Raw genomic sequence first — 27,340 nt, 5'->3', positions numbered from 1 at the left:
TTTTAATTCATTTAACATGTGCCATTTTTCTTTTAGATCTTTCTAGTTTTTTAATCAAAATGTCATGCGGTACCAAGTCAAACACCTTACAGAACTCTAAGGATATTATACCAACACTATGACCTGTATCAACCATAATTGATTTTTTAAATGAGATTACAAGTTAGTTTAATGGGATCTATTTTCCCTAAACCCATGCGATTTGCATTAATTATATTATTCTCCTTTAACTATTTATTAATTGAGTCCCATATCAGCCACTCCATTATCTTTCCAAGGATCAATGTCAGTCAGACAAGCCTACAATTTACCTGAGTCATCCCATTTATTCTTTTTAAAAATTGGCACAACATTAGCTTTCTTCCAGTCTTCCGGAATTTCCCCAGTGCTCCAGCATTTCAGCATTAATGGTCCAGTCAGCTCCTCAGCAAGCTCTTTTAAAATTCTTGGATGGGCAGTTATTTGGGCATGCTGATTTAAAAATGTTCCATTCCACTAATATCTCTGAAGGATGTTAAAGAGTGTTATCACCATATGATGAGACCATATCATCTGTTTTTCCCCAAATACGGAACAGAAATATTTATTGAACCACGTCCACTTTTTCTGCATTTTTATTGATAATTCTATCATTTCCATGCAGTAATGGAGCAATACTACTGTCAGGATACTTTTTGTTCCTAATATATTTTTTAAAACTTGCTTTTTATCTTAATATACACACATGCTTTACAGCTGCCTTCACTTCCCCTCTAAACCAGGTCAGTTTTTTTTAACCAAGACAGCCTTCTTCCTTGATTATGACTCTCTGGGCAGCTAGCAAGGTGTTAAAGTATTTCCAATTATCATTCAATTTTTTCTGATTAAAATCTTCCTCTCATCTGATTTGGCTCACAATTGTTTTCAGCTTTGTGAAACTGGCCCTGTTAAAGCACCAAGTACACACATTACTGGTTTGGACTTTATTCTGCTTGCATATTATGATACAAGCTTGTATCTAAGCTACCATTAATTTTTAGTTTTGTAATCAGTTCCTCTTCATCGGTTAGGTCAAGGTCTAAGAAAGAATTACCCACATATTGGCTGCAACACTTTTTGAGTTAGGAAACTGTCATCTATAATGTCTAGGAATTCTAAGGCTGTTTTAATACTGGCAGCATGAGAACTCCAGCACATCACTCAAACTGAAGTTCTCCATGATCTCACAGTTCTTTTCCCTACACATTGTAAATAGGTACATAAGGAGGTTGTCATCCTGTTCCCTAGTATGATTGGGAGGTCTATAGCAGACACCAACTAGTACCCCATCTTGTGCTTTATTTGTTAGGATATTGATCCATAAACATTCAAGATCATTTTCTTCCAAGTTATCACTGACTCAGAAACAGATTATGCGATTTATGACAGAGTGCCACTCCTCCTCCCCTTCTGCCCGCTCAATCCTTCCTAAATCAGTATTGCCATTTTAACATTCTGATTGTGTGAATCAACCCATCAGGTTTCAGTAATACCAACCTCATCAAATTCTCAAACGGAGAATTCCAATCACAATTCCTTGTTTGTTACAAGCGGAATATCTATGGCTTTTAAACCACCAATAAGGAATGACCCCCCCCCCCCCTCCTCCCAAATACTGAAGATAAAATAGATTAATACACAAATACATGTAAAAATTCAAATGTCTTGATAGACCACCAATTCAGGCCCCAATCCAACAAACATCCATTTAATTCTATGGGATTATTCTCATGAGCAATGATATTCACATGCCCTTATACAGAATGTACAGAATGTGACCTACTGTACAAAGGCGAAAAACTGTGGCTTTTTGCTTCTTTATGAAGCTCACAGAAGCCCTAAATATTATTTTTCAAAATAAATATAAAATTTGAACATTCTGACTAAAAACTCCTCCCCCCACCCAATTGTTCAGCTTTATCAATTCTCTTTTGCAATACCACAATCTCCACTAGTTCTCTAGCTGCCCATAGTCTCTGGGAAAAACACAGTTCACAAGAACTAGTATTTCTAATGTCAAACAAATAAAAAAAAATCTTTCATACTTTCTCTATGTATTTCCCCCCACTGCAAACCACCTTTAATATGACAGTTTCAATACCTGGATAGTCCAATTCAGTTGTATATGACTAAATTCAGTCTAAAGAAACAATTCAAAGAAGGGACGGCAGCAAATCTTGCTTTTAAAATAAAAATCCTAAAATAAGTCAGCAAAAAAGACTGTGATCCAAACCAAAGTGTGATCTTGACAATTAGTGTAATTCTCTGTCTTTAAATATTCAATTAGGGAGTAGGAAGGGGATGCTTTACCTTCACCAGATACATTTAGTGTGCATGTGTTTAGAATGTGTCCTGAAACGTTACTCTTCATTTTTGTAACTAATTTCAAAAATATGCAGCATCCACAAGGGATTAGAATAGCTCATTTAACACTGACTTTGGTCTTGCAATTGGAAAATTATAGAAGTCACAGTAGGATATACATTGTTCATTGTGTTAGACAAGAATGCAGAAAATTACCTGTTTTTTGGGTGAAGATGATTTTGGTTTTCCTGTTTCTTGTACTGGCAATGCAGGACGACTAGCCTTATGAAGGACAGCCAAATCCTGCATGATTGAATTCAAAGCTTGCTGCTCGATAGAATTGAAAGACTGATCATCTGTTTAAAAAACAAACAAAAAACAAACACCAACAATAGGACACTTAGAAGTTCAAACTGTTTCACTTGAAAGCAGCATTTAAAAATTAACTAGGAAAATAAACATGTTTCCTAAAAACTTAAGAAAGGGCACACACATTCATCACAATTAGCTTAAAAAAAAAAAAAAGATCCTGTAGCTAGCATGTTGCAATTACAAACATTCATTTAATTTGTTTCTAGGAAGTAACATCATAAGCAGGACTTAAGGAACTAAACAACTTTTATTGTTAAGTACTTAAATTTAAATTTTTGAAAAAAAGTAAAAGCAGCTTCCCAACAAATTAGGACTGACAATTCAATTCACCTCGATACAACTGCAGACTATAACTAGGAAAAAGGGTTTCAAAGGCTGTTTCGTGTAAAACGCTTAGGAAAATGTGAGAGAAAAAAATTAGATCTTCAATTTGTAAAGATGCACTATTATGGCAGTACTTGTTTGTGGCACAGAAAGACCAAAGTTAACAATTTACTGTGGGTATCATTCTTCCCCAACCTAAACCAGTAGAACTCAGGCACACCGAAAAAGCAACACATTGGAACTCTAATTAGAAGAGACTTTTGCTACTTGCTGATTGCTCTCAATGTAGTTTTTAGCTAGCTTCAGGACAAATTCTGCTGCAAAGTTCATGTAGACAGGTGGTGAAGAGCTCCCACTAGAATCTAGAGAACTGCTTAAATGGATTAAGCATGCACATGACTTTATATTTCATACAACTAAAGCTGTTTGCACAGCAGGGAAAGCCTGGGAGATTGGTAGAAAGGAGAGAACAGTTACATATATTAAAACTTAGTTCCTCTTGGAAACTCACATTTTAAATGTGCATAACCCTCCTTTGAGGCCAATACAAAGTCAAACAACTATATGAATGACCCCATCAGTCCTTCAAAAGGTGAAACACCAGAGTCTCTAATGTTTTAATAGAATGCCAATCATTGCAGTCAACCCTGTGGAAGAACTCTATTAGGTTATCAAAGTTAAATATTAATGGCTGCATTGGTCCTATGCATAAATGAATGCCAGGTTCAAAGATTCAATTTTATGATCCTTGACAAGCATTCTTGTGAAATGCAATTTTGTTATAATGTTAATTTTGCAGAAGTAGGAAGCAAGCAAGAATAATGTGCTCTCACTTGAAGAGGTGTCAGGGCTAAGTCAGATGTCACTGACAAATATGAATGGTGACTCCTCAACTACAGTATTTGCAACTGATACTGTTCATTTATGCCATCACCACCTTACACAAGGAAAGGAAGAGCTGGGGATAACAGCGATTCCATGTTCATCTAGCTAACTTCTCTCTTCTTTAAAATAACTTGTACTGGGATTTACAGCAACTTAATATTTCACTGTCACGGTCCTTTTAAGCTGTGGTTTATGCTGAACACTAAAAAGTGGTTGAAAAGAATAAAATACAAACTTGTATAATGTATAAACAACTGTTTAATGTAAATAGTAAATATAATCCAGATTTTAATTTTTTTAAATTATCCAAAGACCTTTGGCCATGAATGCCTAAAAATTAGTTAGACCAGGTAGGTAACGTAATATCTTTTATTGGATCAATTTCTGTTCGTGGAAGGGACGCATTTTTGAGATTCACAGAGCTCTAAATAATAAATACGAATCTAATAAATATGAATCATCTATTATTGCTCATTGATCAAACTGAACTCAAAAATAAAAGTCAAGTTACAGTAAATTCATTTATTTAAAGATAAAAACACTGGCAAGTTCAAAAATACCATTTCCTGTCTTTAGTACCGCAAGAATTGTCATAAAATATTGTAACAGTACCATATGATTGCAGTAACACCACAATTGTAAATGTCTGCACACAACTGAAGATGTTAAAAATGTAGTTATTGTTAGCCAATAGCAGTAATGAGCTACCCAAGAGTTTGTGTGGGATGAAGGTTGATGATTCGATACATTCAAATAATTTAAATCTAGTTTACAGTCTTTATTCGTGAGCTACAGAGCTGTAGCTCACAAAAGCTTATGCTCAAATAAATTTGTTAGTCTCTAAGGTGCCACAAGTCCTCCTTTTCTTTTTGAGGATACAGACTAACACGGCTGCTACTCTGAAACCTGTCAAAATAGGCAGGTCAAAACTTTTACTTGGAACTAACCAATAGTGAAAATCTGCATTCATAATAATGGTATAAAGCCTCTAAAATTTTCCTACCAAGGGAAAAATTAAAAGCAGATCTGCTTCTTACTGCAATACTCTCAAGCAAGCCAACTGATGCACACTTGCTCTTTACTATGATTTATGGTGGAGTTTATGATGAGAATCCTGGACCTGGATCAAAGGATTTGAAGCATGTCATCGATGTGCCTCATCAGTTGCTGAACTACCTGAAGTCATCTGCCATAGAAGGTGGTGGAGGCAGTGCAGCTTCGCCAGGCAATGACGACAATACAATTGTGTGAGGTGTCACCTCCTGGTCAGCCCTTGCTTCCTGCTCCTTGAAGGTCTCCTCCAGTGGTTCTGGTTGAGACCGTGGAAGTAGAGGTTGGGGAGACTCTCTCTGCATATGTGCCCTATGACAGCGATTCAGGGCCCTAATGAACTATTGGTGATAAAGGACCCGGGGTCCCAACAAGGTTACTCTAGGAGCCCAGAGAGCATAGGAGGAGGCATCCACCATTGATATCAGGTGCACAGGGGTCAAGGTAGAAAAATGATGTCTTGGAGGATAAACAGGAGAATGCTGTACTGAAATCTGAGAGTCGGAAGAGTCATCCTCAACATAATCCAGAGTTGGTGATAACTGTTCACTTTGGATGGTTCAAGTCTGTAAACAAGGTGGTCCCAATGAAAAAATGTGGAGTGAGCGACCAAGAGCATCTCTGTGCAGACAGCTGTCCGGTACCAGTAAGTAACAAGGATTCTAGCTCACTGTAGACAAGCAGGTTTTTAAGTGTCTAAACTCCTGTGGTACTGGTGGTATGTAGGAAGGAGTTAAATGAGGTCTGGTGGAGAACGGCTTTGGTACCAAGGTAGGTACTTGTGTTGAGTGTATGAATGCTATGGATGTCAAACACTTGATATGAGGGACAGACTCCGATAGTATGATACAGAGGTATGAGATGATGGTATAAGGACCAGGTGTGACACTGCACCCCATATTCTTCATAGTGATATTAGTATGATATAATTATATCATGATTATGATGTATTTTATGCAATATAAGGCATGTGAGGTGTCATTGGAAAGGCTATGGTTTGCTGAATATGTATTATTTTTGTATCCAAAGTTACGAATATTGACTATATCTATTTCACACATAGCTATTCCTGGGCATCCCCCACTAGGCAAAATGCTCTCAGTCTAGATGGCTGGCTGGGAAGGGCCCATTCAGGTTAAATGAGCCATTAGGAAGAAACAATAGGCCTTAGGAGAAGCTTATCTCCCATCTGGTGCGCCTTCCTGTGAAGGCTCTCAACAGCCTGTGGGAGATGGCTGCTGTGACTCTATAGGGAAACATGACCAGGTAACCTGGTGCTGGATTCCATCTTGGAATGTCAGTATTTTTCCACTGACTGGCATGGGAAGCAACCTTTGAAACAAAGGGTTCCAACCATATGCAAAAGCTATATAAGGCAGGGGAATGACATCATCTGGATTCTTCACTCCCCACCCAAGAAGACTCCTGGAAACACCTGAGGAATGAAGACTGAACTAGAGGAAGTGCTGGACCTAGGCTAAAGGGATTTTTACTGTGAATGGAACACCTGGGGGTTCCAAATTGGAAGCAAGTGCAGCTTGCCCCTTAAGAATCTGCAGCCTGCTTATATCCTCACTTAGGGTGAGAATCTGCTATTCATATCCAACCTATTTGGTATATTAAGCTTAGATTGCATTTTTTGTTTATTTGCTAGGTAATCTGCTTTGATCTGCTTGCTTTATAATCACTTAAAATCTATCTTTTGTAGTTAATAAATTTTGTTTTTGCATTATCGAAACTAGTGTATGGGAATCCTAACTCGGGGGGAAGAAGGCTGTTGCATATTCCTCTCCACACTGAGGGAGGGGGTGAATTTTATGAGCTTAGGCTGTAGTCCTCTGTGCAGCACAAGATGGTATAATTTTGGGTTTATATTCTGGGGGAGGGGTTACGTGCTTAAGGAGCTGGGAGGTACCCGAGCTGGAGCCTTTCCATGCAGGGGCTGGTCAGAGAACCTAACTGCATGTAACCACAGCTTAGTGTGTCCCTACCTGTATGTATGCTGGTGAAAGTGCAGGCTAGAGGGGGTTTTGCAGCTTGTCACAGCAGTACAGTGTAAAGGGAGCCCAGTCTGGTGGGTCAGGGTGGGCTCAGCGGTACCCCAGTTCTAGGTGGCACCCCCGGGGGAACCCATCACACCAGGGATATGGAAGGGTACAATGGTGTAGACCTCTCTGACATAAAATTTCTAAACTGGATATGGCCATCTGCAGTTGAAGTCCTCAGTACAGAGTCCCATTTCATAGTATGGCTCTTAAGGGACATTTTAGATGTTCTCAGGGTACTGGAGTGACTGGGAGCTTCAGTGGAACTGAGGTCTCTGGAGCCTTCTTAAGAACATAAGAACGGCCATACTGGGTCAGACCATCTAGCCCAGTATTCTGTCTTCCGACAGTGGCCAATGCCAGCTGCCCCAGAGGGAATGAACAGAACAGGTAATCATCAAGTGATCCATCCCCTGTCACTCATTCTCAACTTCTGGCATTGATGGACCTATCCTCCATGAATGTATCTAGTTCTTTTTTGAACCCTGTTATAGTCTTGGCCTTCACAACATCCTCTGGCAAGGAGTTCCACAGGTTGACTGTGCATTGTGTGGAAAAAATACTTCCTTTTGTTTGTTTTAAACCTGCTGCCTATTAATTTCATTTGGTGGCCCCTAGGTCTTGTGTTATGAGAAGGAGTAAATAACACTTCCTTATTTACTTTCTCCACACCAGTCATGATTTTATAAACCTCTATCTTATCCACTCTTAGTCGTCTCTTTTCAAAGCTGAAAAGTCCCAGTCTTATTCATCTTTTCTCAGATGGCAGCTGTTCCATACCCCTAATAATTTTTGTTGCCCTTTTCTGAACCTTTTCCAATTCCGATGTATCTTTTTTGAGATTTGGCGATCACATCTGCATGGAGTATTCAAGATGTGGGAGTACCATGGAATTATATAGAGGCAATATGATATTTGCGGTCTTATTATCTATCCCTTTCTTAATGATGCCCAACATTCTGTTAGTTTTTTTGACTGCCGCTGCACATTGAGTGGATGTTTTCAGAGAACTATCCACAATGACTCCCAGATCTCCTTCAGTGGTAACAGCCAATTTAGACCCCACCATTTTATATGTATAGTTGGGATTATGTTTTCCAATGTGCATTACTTTGCATTTATCAACATTGGGCAACAATACGGCAGATGAAATTCAATCACCCAGTTTTGAGAGATCCTTTTGTAGCTCTTCACAGTCTGCTTAGGACTTAACTATCTTGAGTAGTTTTGTATCATCTGCAAATTTTGCCACCTCCCTGTTTCCCCCTTTTTCGAGATCATTCATGAATATGTTGAAAAGGACTGGGCCTAGAACAGACCCCAGGGGGACACCACTATTTACTTCTCTCCATTCTGAAAACTGACCATTTATTCCTACCCTTTATTTTCTTTTAACCAGTTACCAATCCATGACAGGACCTTCCCTCTTTATCCCATGACAGCTTACTTTGCTTAAGAGCCTTCGGCGAGGGACCTTGCCAAAGACTTTCTGAAAATCTAAGTACACTATACCCACTGGATCCCTTTGTTCACATGCTTGTTGACCCCCTCAAAGAATTCTAGTAGACTGGTGAGGCATGATTTCCCATTACAAAAAGCATGTTGACTATTCCCCAACAAACTGTGTTCATCTGTGTCTGACAGTTTTTTTTCTTTACTTATCAGGCGATGACCAAGATTTCTTAAGACATCTAGTATTCCTACTTTCCTTGTTGGTACCCTGAGATTTAGAAATGAAGCTCTTTTTACTGCAGACATCAGTACAAGTGCTGCCTCTCCTGAGCTGGTCACCAAGACTCGGAGGCAGACAGGGTAGCAACACTTGGATCCTTCGAGACTCCTGGTGACAGGGATCCTGAATTCTACGAGGCATAAAGAGTACTCAGAGGCCTGTGTGCAGAAGGGTTCTCAGAGCCTGGGTCAGAAGCTAGTCTTAGGGCTTACTCCCTTATCAATAATTTGATCTTCCTGTTTTCCCAAGATCTGGTTTTGAAGGAGCAGCATATTTTACACTTCTTGGGGCAGATGGGTGTCTCCCAAATAGCAGAGGAACCAAGAATGGCGGTCATTGATTTGGGATAGCTTGCTGGCAGGAGACACTCTGCTTAAACCCTGGGGATCCTGCCATACCCCAAAGCAGAAGTTCAGAATCAACCCTCAATCGGGGAAATTGAACAAAAGGGGAAAGAAACTATTAAACTAAAACTATACTAGAAATTAAGTCTGAGTAAAGTGGGCATGGTTGATGTTCTGCCTCAAGCTGAAGGTGGTTGAGAAGGAACTGAGGGCAGTTTGCCTGGGCAGCCCTATATGACCTTGGTATGGGACAAAAGGATGAGACGGTTGCATGCATGGGCCGAACAGGCACTGTTCCCAAAAATCTCCCATCAAAAGCACATGGATGGGCACAAAGTCAGATGGACACACAATCCTGAAGTGGAGCACTACTCAAAGAAGAATACCAAGTGTGATGAGGTCCCCCCCCCACGAAGCCTGAAATTAGACCAATTAACCTTAGGTTGCACCTGGAGGAAACATAGGGACTGCTAGGGCCTAATTGCAGATGAAGTCCAGGTCGGGGGAGGAGCTCAGCAGGTCTATAGAGAGAGGAAGTTTGTAGGTTGCAGGAGAGGAAACCTGCAGTTGTACTCCCTGACATAAGGGGGAAGAGCAGGAAGCAGTCCAGGGAAGGAGCAGTAAGGGCTGGGAGAGTAAAAGCCCAGAGCTGCTGGGTTGAGGGTCCCTGGACTGGAAAACAGTGGAGAGAGTGCGTCCGGGTTCTCCTACCAGCTACTGAGAGAGTAGCGCACACCAGGCATGAGGAGAGGACTGCCTGGGACAGGTGGAAGGTCCGCCGTGGCCCCCAACAGCTGTCTCTTGCCGTGGCCAGGCTGTGGCTCCGAGCCGCCACCCCCCTCCCCCACCTGGAGCCACGTTGGGGAGAGCTGAACTGGCAGCTATGGGGAACCTAAGTGTCTCCACCTGCCCTGGGTCAGAGGCCTGGAGGGCAGGGACACAGGCCTGGGGCTGCTCGGGCCCCCCACCCAGGGCAGGTGGAGGGACACAGGCTCCCCATAGCACATCTCTCCCTGACCTGGCTATGCAGGGGAGAGGGAGGTAGCTTGGAGCTGCAGCCCGGCCATGGTAAGAGCCAGGCAGGCAGCTGTGGGAAGCCACGGCGGACCCTCCACCTGCCCTGGACAGGGGGCCCAAGCAGCCCCCTGTCTGTGTCTGTGTCCGTGCCCCTCAAGCCCCCCACCAAGGGCAGGTGGAGGGTCTGCATTGTGGTTCCTCACAGCTGCCCACCCAGCTCTTACCATCAGAGCACTGCACGGATACATAATTTGTATCTGCATGTATGCTGCTATCTGCAAAAATGGTCCAGGGATATCCACATCTGTGGATACCCGCAGCTATAAAGCGGATACCCATGGATTTTCAGTGCTCCATGGGTATGATCTCCCCTTGAGAGCGGCCGTGCAGAGGAAGAAGTAATCCCATCCCTTGCCAACCCAGAAGACTAGCAGCTGGAGCAAGGTGAATGGTGGGGGCACTCCCAGAAGCACAGGGGAGATCAGACCCACCTCCAGGAATCTCCCCCGGCCGCAGGAAGCTCTGTGGCTGCTGCCTGCAAAGCCCAGTTCTTAAGTCAATGCAGAAGTGAGGGTGGCAATCCCGCAACCAACTTATATCAGTTTTGCAACCTCCCACAACCCTCTTTTGGATCAGGAACCTCATGGTTACAATACCATGAAATTTCCAGATGTAAATATCTGAAAACATGAAATTGACCAATTTAAAAACCCTCTGGCTATGAAATTGATCAAAATGGACTTTGAATTTGGTAGGGGCCCTACTTATAATGAAGAAGCATGTTAGACCACTGTATTTGATAAAAATAAGAAATTAAGTTTTAGCTTGAGGACACTAAATGCAATTTAACATCTAATGCATGTTATAATTTGACAAAATCCCTGTTCTTACAAATTTCAGCGTGTGCAGAAACATTAGCAGCATGAAAAGTACTATATTCTTAAACAATCCTGGCTCATTGTTTTTTGTTTTTTTTTTTTAAAGTATCAGATTAGGACCAACACTTACACAAAAATCAGTTATATCATAATTCCCAGACAAAGAATACACTAAAATAGAGTTACGGTTGAGAGTATATATCAGTATTTTAGGTTAAAATTGGGATGGTGTAATCATTCCAAAAACTAATCATTCATCATAAACCCCAAAAATTCAGGTTAAATGTAACAAAAAATCCAAACATTTTGAGGTACAGAAATGCATAGTTAGGACATCTAGACAGCCTTTACGCCACCTTGTAGTGAAACTAGGCATCAAATGTGCTTATGATTAAGGCATTTGAGTGTTTGTAGTCTCAGATTAGATTAAAATCATTTTTAAAGAAAGATTTTGCCCCCCCCATGGTGTCATTAAAGAGTGAGTGTTGTGTATCCTAACAGCACATTTCCATACTTTAACTTTTTTCAATTTCTTTTAAATTTATTCTATATCCACAGAGTAAGTGCTGTAATTTTGTCAACAATTTGCAATATTTTTCATATTCAAACTGGTTGAATGTCTGCTTTAAGTGCAAGCCTCAATTCAAATTTCACTATCAAAGCCATGACATGCATTTCCAGCATAAAAAATGTTAATTACGTAAGTGGTCTTGTTCTTTTCACAAGGAATTAAGCCAAGGTAACAGTTTAATTGGATTCCACTTATAGGTAACTTACCCATCATGGCAGCCAGCCAGAAAACCTGAACCTCAGGGAAATGGCTGTCCCATTAGCATTCATTTATTTTCTAAAGAGAAAAACAATTAAAAAACATGTAAGCTCTGAAGACTTAAGAGTAAAGGTTTAAAGTGTAAAAAATTTACATATGAAGTATAACTATTTTCACTAACTCCTACATTTCTTGAGAGTTTTAAACCACATGTCTGAAACGCTGGAAGTTTTAATCTAATATAACATCTACAACTACAATTTAAAAACCAAATTATGAATCTTCATTTCAGTTGTTATTTCTACCTCAACATATGGATGTGAAAACTGAAAATCCACTAGAGCAATGGTTACCAAACTTTTCACGTTGTGACACCCCCCCCCCCCCCACTCCTGGTCCACACCCATAGCTGGGAGCAAGGCTGTGATGGGGGGAGAGAAAGAGGCTTAAGCCACAGACAGGAGTAAGGGGGCCAAGGCTGGGGATGGGAGTGGGGCCATGGCTCAGAGAGAACCTGCAGCTGGGGGTTGAGGCACGGCCAGGAGCTGAGACGGGGGGCTGAGTAGGGTTGGGGGCGCTCCCTCCTCATCCCGCAGGGGGGCTGGCCCAGGCCCTGCCACACACCCCTGAATGTTCCTCTGTGCCCACCTAGTGGTCATGCCCTACAGTTTGTGGACCACTGCACTGGAGGTATAGACAGCTGTATAAATGCCTATAACAGCGAATGCCTTAGGAAAATACTAGGTATTAAATGGAGTGAATTGATAACAAATACCAAGATTTGGCAGAAGATTCAACAACTCATTATCTCTAAGTTTCTCCAAAAAAGAATTCTTCTGCTGGATTTTCTTCCTCCTGGATCCTCTCCCACAAGAGGGAACAATGTGTTCCTCCACACAGTATTATAATCAAGACTTTCGACAAAAAAAATAGTCAGGAAATTCAGATTTATAGTTCACCTTAATTTGGTCCCCACTGAGCACATAAAATATTTTCAGAACTAATTTCTTAGTATATGCAATGTGCTAACTTGCACAGATATTATGTGACTATACAGACACAAGTTAAAGTCACAGCCATAATAAAGTATTTGTATTTACATTTCTCAATTTCTTTTAAAGATATTTACACACAATTTATAAGGAAAAAATGCAAATGATCACTGAATAAAGACACATCAAGTCAAAGCACCCAGACAAATGAAGTACGATGGCACTAGAACCCAGAGCCAAACCCTAATCATTGTCACGCATGAAGACGAAATCATCCTAAAAACATAAAGGACTACCTTTACTCTCAATAGTTGGAAAAGTTCCAGGTCAACTGTTTACATACACTATATGTTCATACGTTCAGAATCCCCCAGTCACCTTACAGCCCAAGAGAAAGGCTGTAGAGAAAGCCAAGATAGGATAATAGCAATAATGTAAACAATTCAAAAAAGAGTTGAGGCAAAGTATGCAGCTTCTGTTTAACAGTATAATTATCACCATATCTTAAACCACGCTAGGATCATGAGAAAAATCAGAAAAGCACACTTCCTAATTGATCTGCCAGAGTACCATCTCACACAACATAGGCAAGGACAGTCTTTTTGATCTGTGGCTGTATATCACTTAGCACAACAGTGTCCCACTCTTAGGTGCTACCGTAGTACAAATAAAAACAACAGACTTTAACCCTGCAAACAGAACTGGCAAGCACAGACACTCTTCCACTAGTGGCCTCCCACTGACTTCAATGATGTCATGCACATGTGCAGTGCTTTATGTTACAGGATCAAGCCCATAAAAAGACATCCACACATTTTTCCTTTTAATTTACTAAAGCATCTGGCAACACTGAAGGTACAAAATTTTATTTTCTTTAAACGAAAAGAAAAAGTTGTTTAACAAGGAAGTTTCTCCACAAACTGAAAATAGCTTGCTTTCATATAACTGCTTACTTTTAAATCACTCAGCTTGATGGGATCAGAGTTCAGACGCCAAGAAGAGACTTTGAAACACAGAGGGACTGTGTACTTTAGGCAAAGGGAAAAGTAATTACTCTCTAGGTGCCATTCTGCCTAGCAGCAAAAGACTATGGTCACTGCAAAGAGTGGTGTTAAGGCGTTCTGAAGGGAATAGCCCCTTGATCCTTTCTGCTAGAGCAAGTATCACAACAGCATAGGCTCTAGAAGGAGAATGGGGAGTGTAAGTGAGGATCTTTATGAACTATAGAGCTACTGAAAGGGGGTGGGAAGAAGAGGCTATGATCTTGTAACTATTTATAGCCATTAAAACTTGCCCTCCTAATTTAGAGATTAAAACATGCAGCTCAGCAAAATCTGCTAAAAATCCTTAAAATTATAACAGTAAGCATGTTTGTATCTTCTTTGAGCATTTGTCCATATATATTACACTTTTGGTACATATGAACTCGAGATCAGAATCATTTGACCAGCAGCATGCATTGGTGTCCACCCTCCCCAAGAGCACAAAGGGCACAGAGAAGGTAACCAACCTCACAGTTCCTTCACCAATACAGAATCCAAATGTTATAAAACTCTGTAAAAGTAGGCATGGACGGTGTGTTGTGGAACATACATATGGAAAACACATCTTTAAAAAAAAGTTATTTAAAGTAAGCAACTTTTCTTCTTTGAATGCTTGCCCATACATATATCACTCTTTATGGCCCACAAGCAATAAACCTGTAAAACAGCTCTGCCAAAGGAGACATTCAGTCTAGAAGCTCCTATCAACGAATGGTGTTTTGAGAAAGTATGAACTGATCCCCAAGTACACCTCTACCCCGATATAACATGACCTGATATAACACGAATTCGGATAGAACGCGGTAAAGCAGCGCTCCAGGAGGGTGCTGCGCGCTCCAGTGGATCAAAGCAAGTTCGATATAATGCGGTTTCACCTATAACGCGGTATGATCTTTTGGCTCCTGAGGATAGCGTTATATCGGGGTAGAGGTGTAGCTGCTATACATACTTCTGAGACTGAACAATTCTGAAAAACTGCCTGAGCTCAAGTGAAATAAACCCTGACTTGATCTGGTGGATCTAAACTAGCTAACCGATAACATATCTTAATATAACCTGAGACCCACTTACATAACTTTTGAGATGAAATGGCTTGGCCCTTCATTCTCCCCACAAAGGCAACAATATAAGTGAAATACGAAATGACTTTAATTCTATCCAGGTAAAGATAAAGGGGTTTGTGTATATCTGAAGAGTGTAGTCTAGACTGCCCTTGGTTGGAGTGGGGCTTGGGTAATAACACTGGTAGATGAATCATGTGGTTTAGGTGGAAGTCAAAAACAGCTTTGGGTAGAAATTTTGAATGGGGCCTACGCATAGCCTCCCTATATGCACAAAAAAAAGGTTACCATGCGTGCAGGCAATTCCCCGATCCTACCGGCTGGTGACTGCCACTTAGAAGTCCGAAAGATAGCGTAAGGAACATGATGCTACAACTCAAAGGGAGGACCCATCAACCCACCTAAGTCCACACTGAGATCCCAGCAGAGTGAAGGCTCCCACACTGGTGGGAATACATGTAGTAGTCCCTTAAGAAATCCCCCCAAATTGGGATGAAATCCTGAACAGGAGGATGGTGCCCTGATAGAGCTGCCAGGTGCACCTTACAGAACTGATAAAAAACCCTGATCTTTTTATCAACATTAAATAGTCCAGATATTTAGGAATGTTTGCTGCTGTTGGAGAAATATGATGTTGCTCTGCCAATAAGGAGAACTTTTCTACTTTGCAGCGTATGTGAACCTTGTAACATCCTTTCTATGTTGTAGGATAATGTTTTGGAAATCTCTAGAACAAGCTCTTTCAATGATTGTCAACATCCAGAATGTGAGAAGTAGAGAGGCCAAATTTGGATACTAGACATTCTCATTGTTCAGGAAGACAATGTTTGGACTCACTGGCAATGTTACTGGAGGCTAAATTGAAAGTCTCATGAAGGCTGGGAACCAGAATTGCCAGGGCCAAGCTGGTGCTATCAAGATCATTAGTCTTGTTTGAGTTTCCAGGAATGGAATCTATATATGGACAACACATTTTAAAGAACCACAATTACAGTACGATAAATAACCATATTTTTTACATGTAACAACTGCACTCAAAATTTGTCACCTTTTTTTGTATTAAGATTCTCAGCACTTACAGCAGATGGTGTTAAACATGGTCTCTGAATGCAGATATAGCAGCATCCAACAAATGCCGCAACAGCAGAACATGCTCATACTCATTTTAAAAGCTTATGCTAAAGAAGGGGAAAATATATTCAAAGTTCAACCTGACACTCCTAAAATACAGACCCAGATGAGTCTCTGAGCACATAATCTTGTACTTTATCACACTCCCACCCACTATGGAGGTGCAAGAAATTAAACCAAAGATAGAGGGGCACCATCAACTTTAAAAACACATTTGTATCTGAACATTTACCTGCCCCCTATCCTCCCAAGCACACCTATGATTATTGTAGCAAAGATTAGAGAAAACACCTTTAATTTCAGTTTAATTATGCATTTGTTGATACTTAGTTTCATTATTTCCTTTGTGGCCTTAGTTTCCCTTGTTTATGTGGCTGGTGTTTTGTACACCAAAGGAGGAAAAAGACATTTTTACAAACATGAAATTGTTACAGTAAACCTAAAAAAGTTGGCATGTTGATTTAAGAGTACGTAGACTATTTTAACAAAAATTTAAAGTGGTTTCTAATTGCCAATGTCCCTTTAACAAGAGCCTATCAACCTGAAGCAATGATTAGTTCTGTTCTGTTCAGGTTTTGACACCATGCCCATCACCAGGACAAGATTCCCTTTGTTTGACCGCCTTCTTATTCCTGTTATTTTATTAGTTGTCCCCTGGAATTACTTGGCTTCCAGGTCCTGTGGATCCCCCCCATAGGGTGGGGGTGGGGACCTTTTAGCAGTGAGCGGGCGTCCGCCCATTTCCTGGGTCCCAGTAGGAGCAGGACAATATTAAGACATAGCCACTATAGGCCCACACCTAGCATTCCAGTGTTATCAAAATCTCAGCTTTCATTTTCTAAAAAAATAAGTTTATAGTCCTGATGGTTGTGAAGAAAAGCTTGAAAACATGACTCAAATGTAACAAACACAATGATGTCTTGCATCTACTGACAGCCTAAAACAATAGCTCAGAATTGTGTGAACTTCCCCATGCACCTCAATGGGGTGTTACCTCCAAGACCTACTGTTCTGGGGGGCCCAGACAACACCATTCCTGCAGAGGACTGTGTGTGTCTGGCAAGAGGGGGAAAAAGTGCAGCAGGACTGTTCTGGTCCACCCACCCAAGCAGATACACCCTAAATACTGGGTGGAGCACCCTGCTGGCACTCTGCCTGTCCATGGTAGGAGAGCATGGTAGGACACCTTCCTCACTCCTTGTTTCCAAGGGGAGGAAGCTCCTGATACTGCTCCTGGAAGGAGAAGGAGTTCATGCTTCTGCCTCTCTGGGAGATTAAATGGACCATCCCCGTCCCCCCCAGTCCACGTGGGGAAAGGAACACAGGGGCATAAATATTGGGGCCTCCTGTCGCAAGTTGCCAAGGGGGCCTGGATTGCCTTTATCCAGCTCTAACCATCGGTATCTGATCACCTTCCAGGAGTTCATTAAGTGACATGACTACCATGTATGGTTCTCTCCTTCTCACCACTCAGATGGAAAGTTACATTTGAATGTTTCTCAAAAATAATTTTTATGTCTGATATACAATGTGATGTTTGTAGTAGTGCTCAGATGCCACAGGATTTTGTTCCACAGTCTTGGAGGAGTCCCATAAAAGCTCTATTGCTCTATCAATTTGTTACATTGTTCTTAAAAGAAACATTTTACTCGCTATTTGTTTCAACTTCCCTGAAATGGAAACTGGGTCCTTTTAATAAATGTTATCTATTTTAATTAATTGTCTAATTGTATATTAAAGCACCAAAAATATGTTCTATATTCTCTGCTGAAATGCTGTATTTCCCTGACAACTGTGCTGCCAAATTAACCCCTCCATACACTTTTAAAAAAAGATTATATCCCATTTCTTCAAAAATGAAAGCGTCAAAGGCATTAGCAGGATCTGAAATAGGAAAAACTGGGAGTAAAGAGTCTTAGGACTGGAAGGAGCATAGGGAGCAAGAGAGAAAGAAAGACGACAAAACCAGAGATGAAGCTGAGATGAGATTATAGCAAAGACTTGAAGACAAGGACAGGCAGCATAAGTTGAGACAGAGGATACCCAGGAAGGTATTTCAAGGAGAGGACGTTGTGGTAAGAATGGCAGACAAAGAAGAAAACTAACAACTGCATTTTGGTTATATTGGAAAACGGTAGAGTATTCATATGCAAGGAGGCCAGAACAGAAGGTTACACTGGCCAAGCAAGAGGTGGATAACTAAGGTTTGGAGAAGGATTGTGGCCAGAGTGGTATAAAACAGCTTTAATTTAAATGAGAATCAGCTGTTTTATCTACAGCCCATTATTAAATATTTGTTCCCAATGCAGATAGTTACAGATTGCAATCAAGTCACCCCTTAACTTCCTCTTTGCTAAACTAAATAGCTAGAGCTCCTTGAGTCTATCACTATAAGGCATGTTTTTGAATTCTTTAATCATTCTCAGAGCTCAACTCTGAACCCTCTCCAGTTGATCAACATTCTGCTTGAATTGTGAACAGACTAGGACACAGTATTCCGGCAGCAGTCACACCAGTAACACATCTAGAGGTAAAATAGCCTCTCTACTCCTACTCAAGTCTTCCTTATGTATGCATCCAAAGATTACGTTAGCCCTTTTGGCCACATCACCACATTAGGAGCTCATGTTCAGTTGCTTACTCATCATGGTTCCCAACTCTTTTTCAGAATCACTAGTTCCCAGGATAGAGTGGCTCGTTAAGTAAGTATGGCCTTCACCAGGGAGGGGCAAACTTTTTGGCCTGAAGGCCATATCTGGGTATGGAAATTGTATGGTGGGCCATGAATGCTCACGAAATTGGGGGTTAAGGTGCGGGAGGGGGTGAGGGCTCCGGCTGGGGGTGTGGGCTCTGGGGTGGGGCCAGAAATGAGGAGTTCAGGGTGTGGATTCCCAGCCAATGGGAGCTGCAGAGCCAGTGCTTAGGGAGAGGGCACCGTGCAGAGCCCCCTGGCTCCCAGGCCCCTACGCATAGGAGCTGGAGGGGGGGGCATGCTGTTGCTTTTGGGAGCCACGTGGAGTGGGGCAAGCACCTGACCCCGCTCCCCAGCAGGAGCTCGAGGGCTGAATTAAAAGGTCAGACGGTCTGGATGCGGCCCGTGAGCTATAGTCTGCCCACCCCTGGCCTACACTCTTTGTTCCTAGCTGTATATAGATATATTTGGCCATATTAAAATGCATATTCTTTACCTACGCCCAGTTTACCAGATCACACTGCCTCAGTGACCTGTCCTCTTCATTACTTACAACTCCCCCAATGTGTGTGTTTGACAAACTTTATCAGTTATTTTATGTTTTATTCCAGGTCATTAATAAAAACGCTAAATAGCAGAGGGCCAAGAACTGATCTATATGGGACCCCACTGGAAATACCCGTCTGATGATGATTTTCCCATTTACAATTATGTTTTGAGACCTATCTGTACGCCAGCTTTTAATCCATTTAATGTGTGCCATGTTAATTTTATACCATTCTAGTTTTTTTAATCAAAAGCATTCAATACCAAGTCAAATGTCTAAGTCTATTACACAAACACTATTGCCTTAATCAACCACACTTGGTATCTGTTTTTGATGACATTACAAGCTAGACAGGATCTATTTTCCATAAGCATAAGAATATAGGAACATAAGAATGGCCATACTGGGTCAGACCAAAGGTCCATTCAGCCCAGTATCCTGTCTACCGACAGTGGCCAATGCAAGGTGCCCCAGAGGGAGTGAACCTAACAGGTAATGATCAAGTGATCTCTCTCCTGCAATCCATCTCCACCCGCCGACAAACAGAGGCTAGGGACACCATTCCTTACCCATCCTTAACAGCCATTAATGGACTTAACCTCTATGAATTTATCTAGCTCTCTTTTAAACCCTGTTATAGTCCTAGCATTCACAACCTCCTCAGGCAAGGAGTTCCACAGGTTGACTGTGGGCTGCGTGAAGAACCTCCTTTTATTTGTTTTAAACCTGCTGCCCATTAATTTAATTTGGTGGTCCCTAGTTCTTATATTATGGGAACAAGTAAACAACGTTTCCTTATTCACTTTCTCCACATCACTCATGATTTTATATACCTGTCACATCCCCCCTTAGTCTCCTCTTTTCCAAGCTGAAAAGTCCTTTCCTCTTTAATCTCTCCTCATATGGGATCTGTTCCAAACCCCTAATCATTTTAGTTGCCCTTCTCTGAAGCTTTTCTAATGCCAGTATATCTTTTTTGAGATGAGGAGACCACATCTGTATGCAGTATTCAAGATGTGGGCGTACCATGGATTTATATAAGGGAAATAAGATATTCTCAGTCTTATTCTGTCCCTTTTTTAATGATTCCTAACATCCCATTTGCTTTTTTGAGAGCCGCTGCACACTGCGTGGACGTCTTCAGAGAACTATCCACGATGACTCCAAGATCTCTTTCCTGATTAGCTGTAGCTAAATTAGCCCCAATCATATTGTATGTATCGTTGGCGTTATTTTTTCCAGTGTGCATTACTTCACATTTATCCACATTAAATTTCATTTGTCATTTTGTGGCCCAATCACTTAGTTTTGTTGAGTTTTTTTGAAGTTCTTCACAGTCTGCTTTGGTCTTAACTATCTTGAGCAGTTTAGTATTATCTGCAAACTTTGCCACCTCACTCTTTACCCCTTTTTCCAGATCATTTACGAACAAGTTGAATAGGATTGGTCCTAGGACTGAGTCTTAGGAAACACCACTAGTTACCCCTCTCCATTCTGAAAATTTACTGTTTATTCCTACCCTTTGTTCCCTGTCTTTTAACCAGTTCTCAATCCATGAAAGGATCTTCCCTCTTATCCCATGACAACTTAATTTATTAAGAGCCTTTGGTGAGGGACCTTGTCAAAGCCTTTCTGGAAATCTAAGTACATTATGTCCACTGGATCCCCCTTGTCCACATGTTTGTTGACCCCTTCAAAGAACTACAATAGATTAGTAAGACATGATTTCCCTTTACAGAAACCATGCTGACTTTTACCCAACAATTTATGTTCTTCTATGTGTCTGACAATTTTATTCTTTATTATTGTTTTGACTAATTTGCCCGGTACTGACATTAGACTTACTGGTCTATAATTGCTGGGATCACCTCTAGAGCCATTTTTAAATATTGGTGTTACATTAGCTATCTTCCAGTCATTGGGTACAGTAGCTGATTTAAAGGACAGTTTACAAACCATAGTTACTACTTCGCAATCTCACATTTGAGTTCTTTCAGAACTCTTGGGTGAATGCCATCTGGTCCCGGTGACTTATTACTGTTAAGTTTATCAATTAATTCCAAAACCTCCTCTAGCGACACTTCAGTGTGTAACAATTCCTCAGATTTGTCACCTACAAAAGATCGTCCAGGGGCCCCACTGGATGTTTAGCAGGCTTCCTGCTTCTGATGTACTTAAAAAATATTTTGTTATTACCTTTTGAGGTTTTGGCTAGCTGTTCTTCAAACTCCTTTTTGGCTTTTCTTATTACATTTTTACACTTAATTTGGCAGTGTTTATGCTCTTTTCTATTTAACTCATTAGGGTTTGACTTCCACTTTTTAAAAGATGCCTTTTTATCTCTCTTACTGTTTCTTTTACATGGTTGTTAAGCCATGGTGGCTCTTTTTTAGTTCTTTTACTGTGTTTTTTAATTTGGGGTATACATTTAAGTTGGGCCTCTATTATGGTGTCTTTGAAAAGTGTCCATGCAGCTTGCAGGGATTTCACTCTCATCACTGTACCTTTTAATTTCTGTTTAACTAACCTCCTCATTTTTGCATAGTTCCCCTTTCTGAAATTAAATGCCACAGTGTTGGGCTGTTGAGGTGATCTTCCCACCACAGGAATGTTAAATGTTGTTATATTATGGTCACTATTTCCAAGCAGTCCTGTCATAGTTACCTCTCGGATCAGATCCTGCCACTCCAAACTAAATTGAGAATTGCCTCTCCTCTTGTGGGTTCCTGTACCAGCTGCTCCAAGAAGCAGTCATTTAAAGTATCGAGAAATTTTGTCTCTGCATTTCGTCCTGAAGTGACACGTACCCAGTCAATATGGGGATAACTGAAATCCCGCACTATTATTGAGTTCTTTATTTTGGTAGTCTCTCTAATCTCCCTTAGCATTTCATCGTTACTCTCACTGTCCTAGTCAGGTGGTCAATAATCGATCCCTAATGTTATATTCTTATTAGAGCATGGAATTACTATCCATCCAGATTCTATGGAACATGTGGCTTCATTTAAGATTTTTACTTCATTTGATTCTACATTTTCTTTCACATATAATGTCACTCTTCTCCCCTCCCGTTCGTCCCCCCCAATGACCTGTTCTGTCCTTCAGTTATATTTAGTACCCCGGAATGATTATGTCTCATTGATTGTCCTCACTCCACCAGGTTTCTGTGATGCCTATTATATCAATATCCTCCTTTAACATGAGGCACTCTAGTTCACCCATCTTATTATTTAGACTTCTAGCATTTGTGTACAAGCACTTAAACTTGTCTCTGTTTATTTGTCTGCCCTTTTCTGATGTGTCAGATTCTTTTTTATGTGAATGTTTCTCGTCTGATCTGGCCCATACTTTATCCTCTTCCATCCTCTCCTCCTGACTAAAACCTAGAGAATCTCTATCAATAGACTCTCCTCTAAGAGAAGTCTCTGTCTGATCCACGTGCTCCTCTGCAGCAATCGACTTTCCCCCATCTCTTAGTTTAAAACCTGCTCTGCAATCTTTTTAATGTTAAGTGCCAGCAGTCTGGATACACTTTCGTTTAGGTGGAGCCCACCCTTCCTGTATAGACTCCCCAATCCCAAAAGTTTCCCCAGTTCCTAATAGATCTAAACCCCTTCTCTCTATATCATCGTCTCATCCACGCATTGAGACTCTGAAGCTCTGCCTGCCTACCTGGCCCTGAGCGTGGAACTGGAAGCCCATGTTGGTATGCATAAATTATGTTACTCTCCTTTCATTCTTTATTAAGTCCCGTATCACCCACTCCATTCTCTTGATTGGATGAATGTCAGACCAAAAGGCTTTTAACATTAGCTTTCTTACAGTCTTCTGGAACTTCTTATCAACTGTCTGATTCCTAGCTTCTGATTTATATTCGTTACTATCTACTTCCCCTTTCTTTTATTTGTTATATTTATGTAGACAGATATAGCTATATCTGCCTTAACTTCCCCTCAAAATCAGTGTTGTTTTTTTTAACCAATACAGCCTTCCCCCTCGACTGTAGCTTTTTGCGCATCTAATAATGTATTCTTAAACAATTCCCAATTATCATTCACATTTTTCTGATTAAGCGCTTCATCCCAGCTGATTTGGCTCATAACTGTTTTCAGCTTTGTGAAATTGGCCCTTTTAAGGCACTATGTTTATATATCACTGGCCTGGACTTTATTTTGTTTCCACATTATAAATAGAAAAGGAGTACTTGTGGCACCTTAGAGACTAACCAATTTATTTGAGCATGAGCTTTTGTGAGCTACAGCTCACCGATGAAGTGAGCTGTAGCTCACGAAAGCTCATGCTCAAATAAATTGGTTAGTCTCTAAGGTGCCACAAGTACTCCTTTTCTTTTTGCGAATACAGACTAACACGGCTGTTACTCTGAAACCTCACATTATAAATGTGATCAAGTATGACAAAGTTTGAACTCTAACACTTGTGGCAGAGGTGAGAATGTTTTCATTTACTCTTTATGTTATTTGTACTTGATAAAATTATAAATTCAATCTAGTTCCAACATTGTTCTTGGCTCTGATTTACAAACAAGATCACTACATTTCTGTATAAGTACTGCCAGATCTCAGAATACTCTACAGAAAGGAATTCTTACTGTATATCCAAGTATGACATGATCTATTTGTCTGTGTCCTCCATTGTCTACAAAACAGACATGTTTCCCATTCAGTTTCTGCAGATGGACAACATACTTTATTTTCTTAGTTTGGATTTTTGCTTTCTTAATTTCTGCTGCATTTATAAGTCACCCAACAGCATGCTGATGTCATATTACAGGGCCTTAAAGGAAATATTTAATGGGTTTATCTTTATCTTCACTAAAATCATGCTTGATTACTATGCTAAGAGCCATACCCACATATTAAAAGGGTTTTTTGATTTGTTTGCCCTTTGTTAGTTTTTTCTGGTTTGGGGGGGTGGGGGTGTTTTTCTGCATTGCTGCTTGGTTTTTGTTTTTAAAGGCAGTCTAAGCTAAGGTACCATTAGCTTCTGGTGATCTTGGAAGGTCTTCTGCTGAAACTTTCACTGGGTGGCACTACTGCCAGTTCTAACTCAATCTTATGGCCGAAGAGTCAACCTATTTTCTTTGGTTTGGTAAACATGATATAATGAAAGCTCAGTATTTCTGTTACAGAAGCTTCAATGCATTAAATTTTATTCCTTTAAGAAGCCATAGCTAAGGCCTTTTTAAAAACAAACATCCTAAGAGTTGTAAGCCATACTCCCTGAAGTGTATGTATGTACAGGATATTTCTGTTATTTATATTATAGAAGAACTCAGACACCAGTCAGAACTGAGGTCTAATTACACTATGCTGTACAAACAAAGTGAAATACACTTCAACAGTTGTTTCCGGTTCTAGAAGTATTACTGATTGCAGCATATTCCCCATTCTTAAAATGAGGCATAGCACTAAAAGTGGTAACATCTCTAAAGTCAGAATGAACTAAGTTTACCTACTTATTGAAAAAGCAATTCCTGCCCTCAAGGAGCTTATAATCTATTAACATTAATTTTAAGTAATAAGAATATAAATTAAAATTGAGATCTGACTCCCTATATAAATTTAGCGCTACATACAATTAGGACAAAAGTGTTTCACTACCATAATTTAAGTATGAATAGCTACATTTTGCTCATGGATTGAGATACACTTTTGACAGCTCACCTCCATATGCACCCGAGTCTCAAGTACAGGGTACACACTTTAATATCCAGTATCTAGAACTTTACAATTATTCTTTTACAGGTTTATGCTTAAGTTCTATGACCCCCAATGGGCTGAAAGTCTACCATTTTGGGGGAGCAAGAAAGCCAGAAATATGAATTCCTTGTACATGCTACCTGTAAAGAATACTTATTGTAGACTATATATTGGATTACTGTAAGCTATATTTATTATTCTGACTTTTTAAAAAACAAACAATTACATGCAGAACAAAGAGGGAAAATTCAACATAAGTAATTTTTATAACTATACTAAAGATGGCAGTATTAGCTTTTTCAGGACATTGTGGAAAGGCAAGACAATCTTTCATAAAGCATTTAATCAAGTCTCCAGGAAAAATAACATTTTCTATGCCTTGCAATACAACTAGTTATTAGACCGATACATTATTCTAAACTTGCTCGTGCATTCACACAAAAATCTGATGTAGCAACAGAACTGTATATTTCCAGTTTTGCTGAATGTGTTTTTGGAATGGGAAGTGTTCTCAAAATAAACTTTGTAAGCTATAGATGTGCCACTCTAATAGCTATCACATCCAAATAAGTTATGTTAAAAGAGTGTTAAGGTTGCAGAAGTACATACTCAAGTTAGGAAATGTCAAAATTAAGGTTGCCTACGAAACTTTAATCCCTCCTGTATTTGTGATATGATCTTTAAATATATTATCACTTACTATTTTTTCCACAGTACTTCTGCCTCAATCAGTGCACAGGATGGATGATGCTAAATGAATGGGTAGCTATTCAATATTTATTTTTATCTTCTTTCAGAATGTGGCCCCATGCATCATTTACTGCACATCCTTAAGAGCCTGCTCTGAATACAAAATTAATTGTCCTTATAAGCTTTTCTATGGTGATCTTATTTTAGTATCTTATTTCTTTACAAACCTTAATTTATCACCACAACACATCTATGAAGTGATATGGTATTTTCCCCATTTTACATGAGGAACTGCGGCAAAGAGACGCCCAATTTGAGAAGCCTAGGGAAGGCCTGATTTTTCATATTACCTAGCTCTTTTCAGGTTCAGAGCACAGCTCCTACTGACTTCAGTTGCGAATGCTAAGCACTTCTGTAAATCAGATCCCAAGTGTCTCAAGTTCCTTAACATTCTAAGGAACACATGGATCATTTTAGCTGAAACTTTCCAAAACAAATTCAGCTTGAGGCAAACACTTGGCATGGAAAATTCCAGCCTTAAAGGTTAAAGTTTGGCAAAGTTATAAGCGCAACTCAAAACAGGGTCTTAATAATGGGAAGCACTGGACAACTTTTACTACTGGCATCACTACCAGCATCATCAATAATATGGGAATGCACGACTTTCACGGCCTTTACACTTACATTAAAAGTGATGTTTATCCTAGATATGTTGTCACACAATATTTTACCATTTAACTTAGTTGAAAATTCCAACTTTCACCATCCATCTAGGTTACTAATACAACACTGAAACTTACTGAATCAGTCTCAGTCAGATGCAAGATTAGAAATGGTACTTTTATTATTTTTCTTATTAGTATTACCGTAGTGCCTACAAGCCCGTGTCATGGACCAGAACCCCATTGTGCTAGGGACTGCACAAACAGACCACAAACACTGTCCCCAACCCCAAAGAGCTTACAACTTAAGTAAAAAACAAGCATCAACAGCTGGATACAGACAAAATACTCTCCTAAACAATCAATCGACTGAGTATTGAGATGAAGGTGGCCTAGATGAAAAAAATTCTTCCAAGTATATGTTTTTGAGAGCAGCAGCCTTTTAGGTGGGACCTGATATTTTTAGTCAGCATGTTCTGGAAAAGCAGAGATAGATGCTGGCATAGCACACAAGTCTTTTGCAGGTTTAAGAATGCCCTCGTCAACAGGTAGGGCTACTCTATTTTGTGTAGATGGTTGAAGAATGTTGAAAAGTTAGTCTTCTTCTAAACCACCTCCAAAGGAATCTCAAATCACATCAACCATCCTCTAAGGGCTCCTGGAAAGTCTTAAAACCATTTATAGACACCGATACTGACAACACTAGTGTCGTATCTGGAGATGAAGATGAAAAACATCTCTTTGGAGATGATTCTACCTGGTGTGCCTCTTCTTCCTCTTCGCTCAACTGTAGTGTTTCTGAAGTAATTTATCTTGAAGGAAAGAGCCTAGATACTTGAAGACACACCATGTCTTGAGAGAAGAGCAGATGGATGACTTGATGTTCTGGAATGTTTAAGATAAAGCATATTGGGCAAGGTGGTGGCATCTAGGGAGCAAAGGGGGTTTCTCATATGGGATTTCTGAATGTAGTTCAAAATGAGCCTTTCTTGAGCTGTCCACTGAGTTGATAACCTGAATTGCTAAGTTGATACCACATCCATAATTTGATTGTCTTTTGGAAC

The 27,340-nt window shown here is 40.2% G+C and overlaps 1 protein-coding gene across 1 annotated transcript in view; it reads right to left on the bottom strand.

Moving 5' to 3' along the window:
• Positions 1 to 27,340, bottom strand: part of MAP3K2 (mitogen-activated protein kinase kinase kinase 2) — a 92,542-nt gene that overhangs the window by 41,448 nt on the left and 23,754 nt on the right. The window contains exons 2-3 of the mRNA XM_048869189.2: positions 11,747 to 11,816; positions 2,539 to 2,678 (exon numbers count right to left, since the gene is read on the bottom strand). Of these exons, the coding sequence (XP_048725146.2) occupies positions 2,539 to 2,678; positions 11,747 to 11,753 (147 nt within the window). The 5' untranslated portion in view covers positions 11,754 to 11,816. The remainder of the gene's footprint in view (positions 1 to 2,538; positions 2,679 to 11,746; positions 11,817 to 27,340) is intronic.

The sequence above is a fragment of the Caretta caretta genome, chromosome 11, assembly GCF_965140235.1.
Source record: "Caretta caretta isolate rCarCar2 chromosome 11, rCarCar1.hap1, whole genome shotgun sequence".
Classification (NCBI taxonomy): domain Eukaryota; kingdom Metazoa; phylum Chordata; order Testudines; family Cheloniidae; genus Caretta; species Caretta caretta.
The sequence above is the reverse complement of the archived record's forward strand: the minus strand, read 5'-3'. Positions and strand labels throughout refer to the sequence as shown.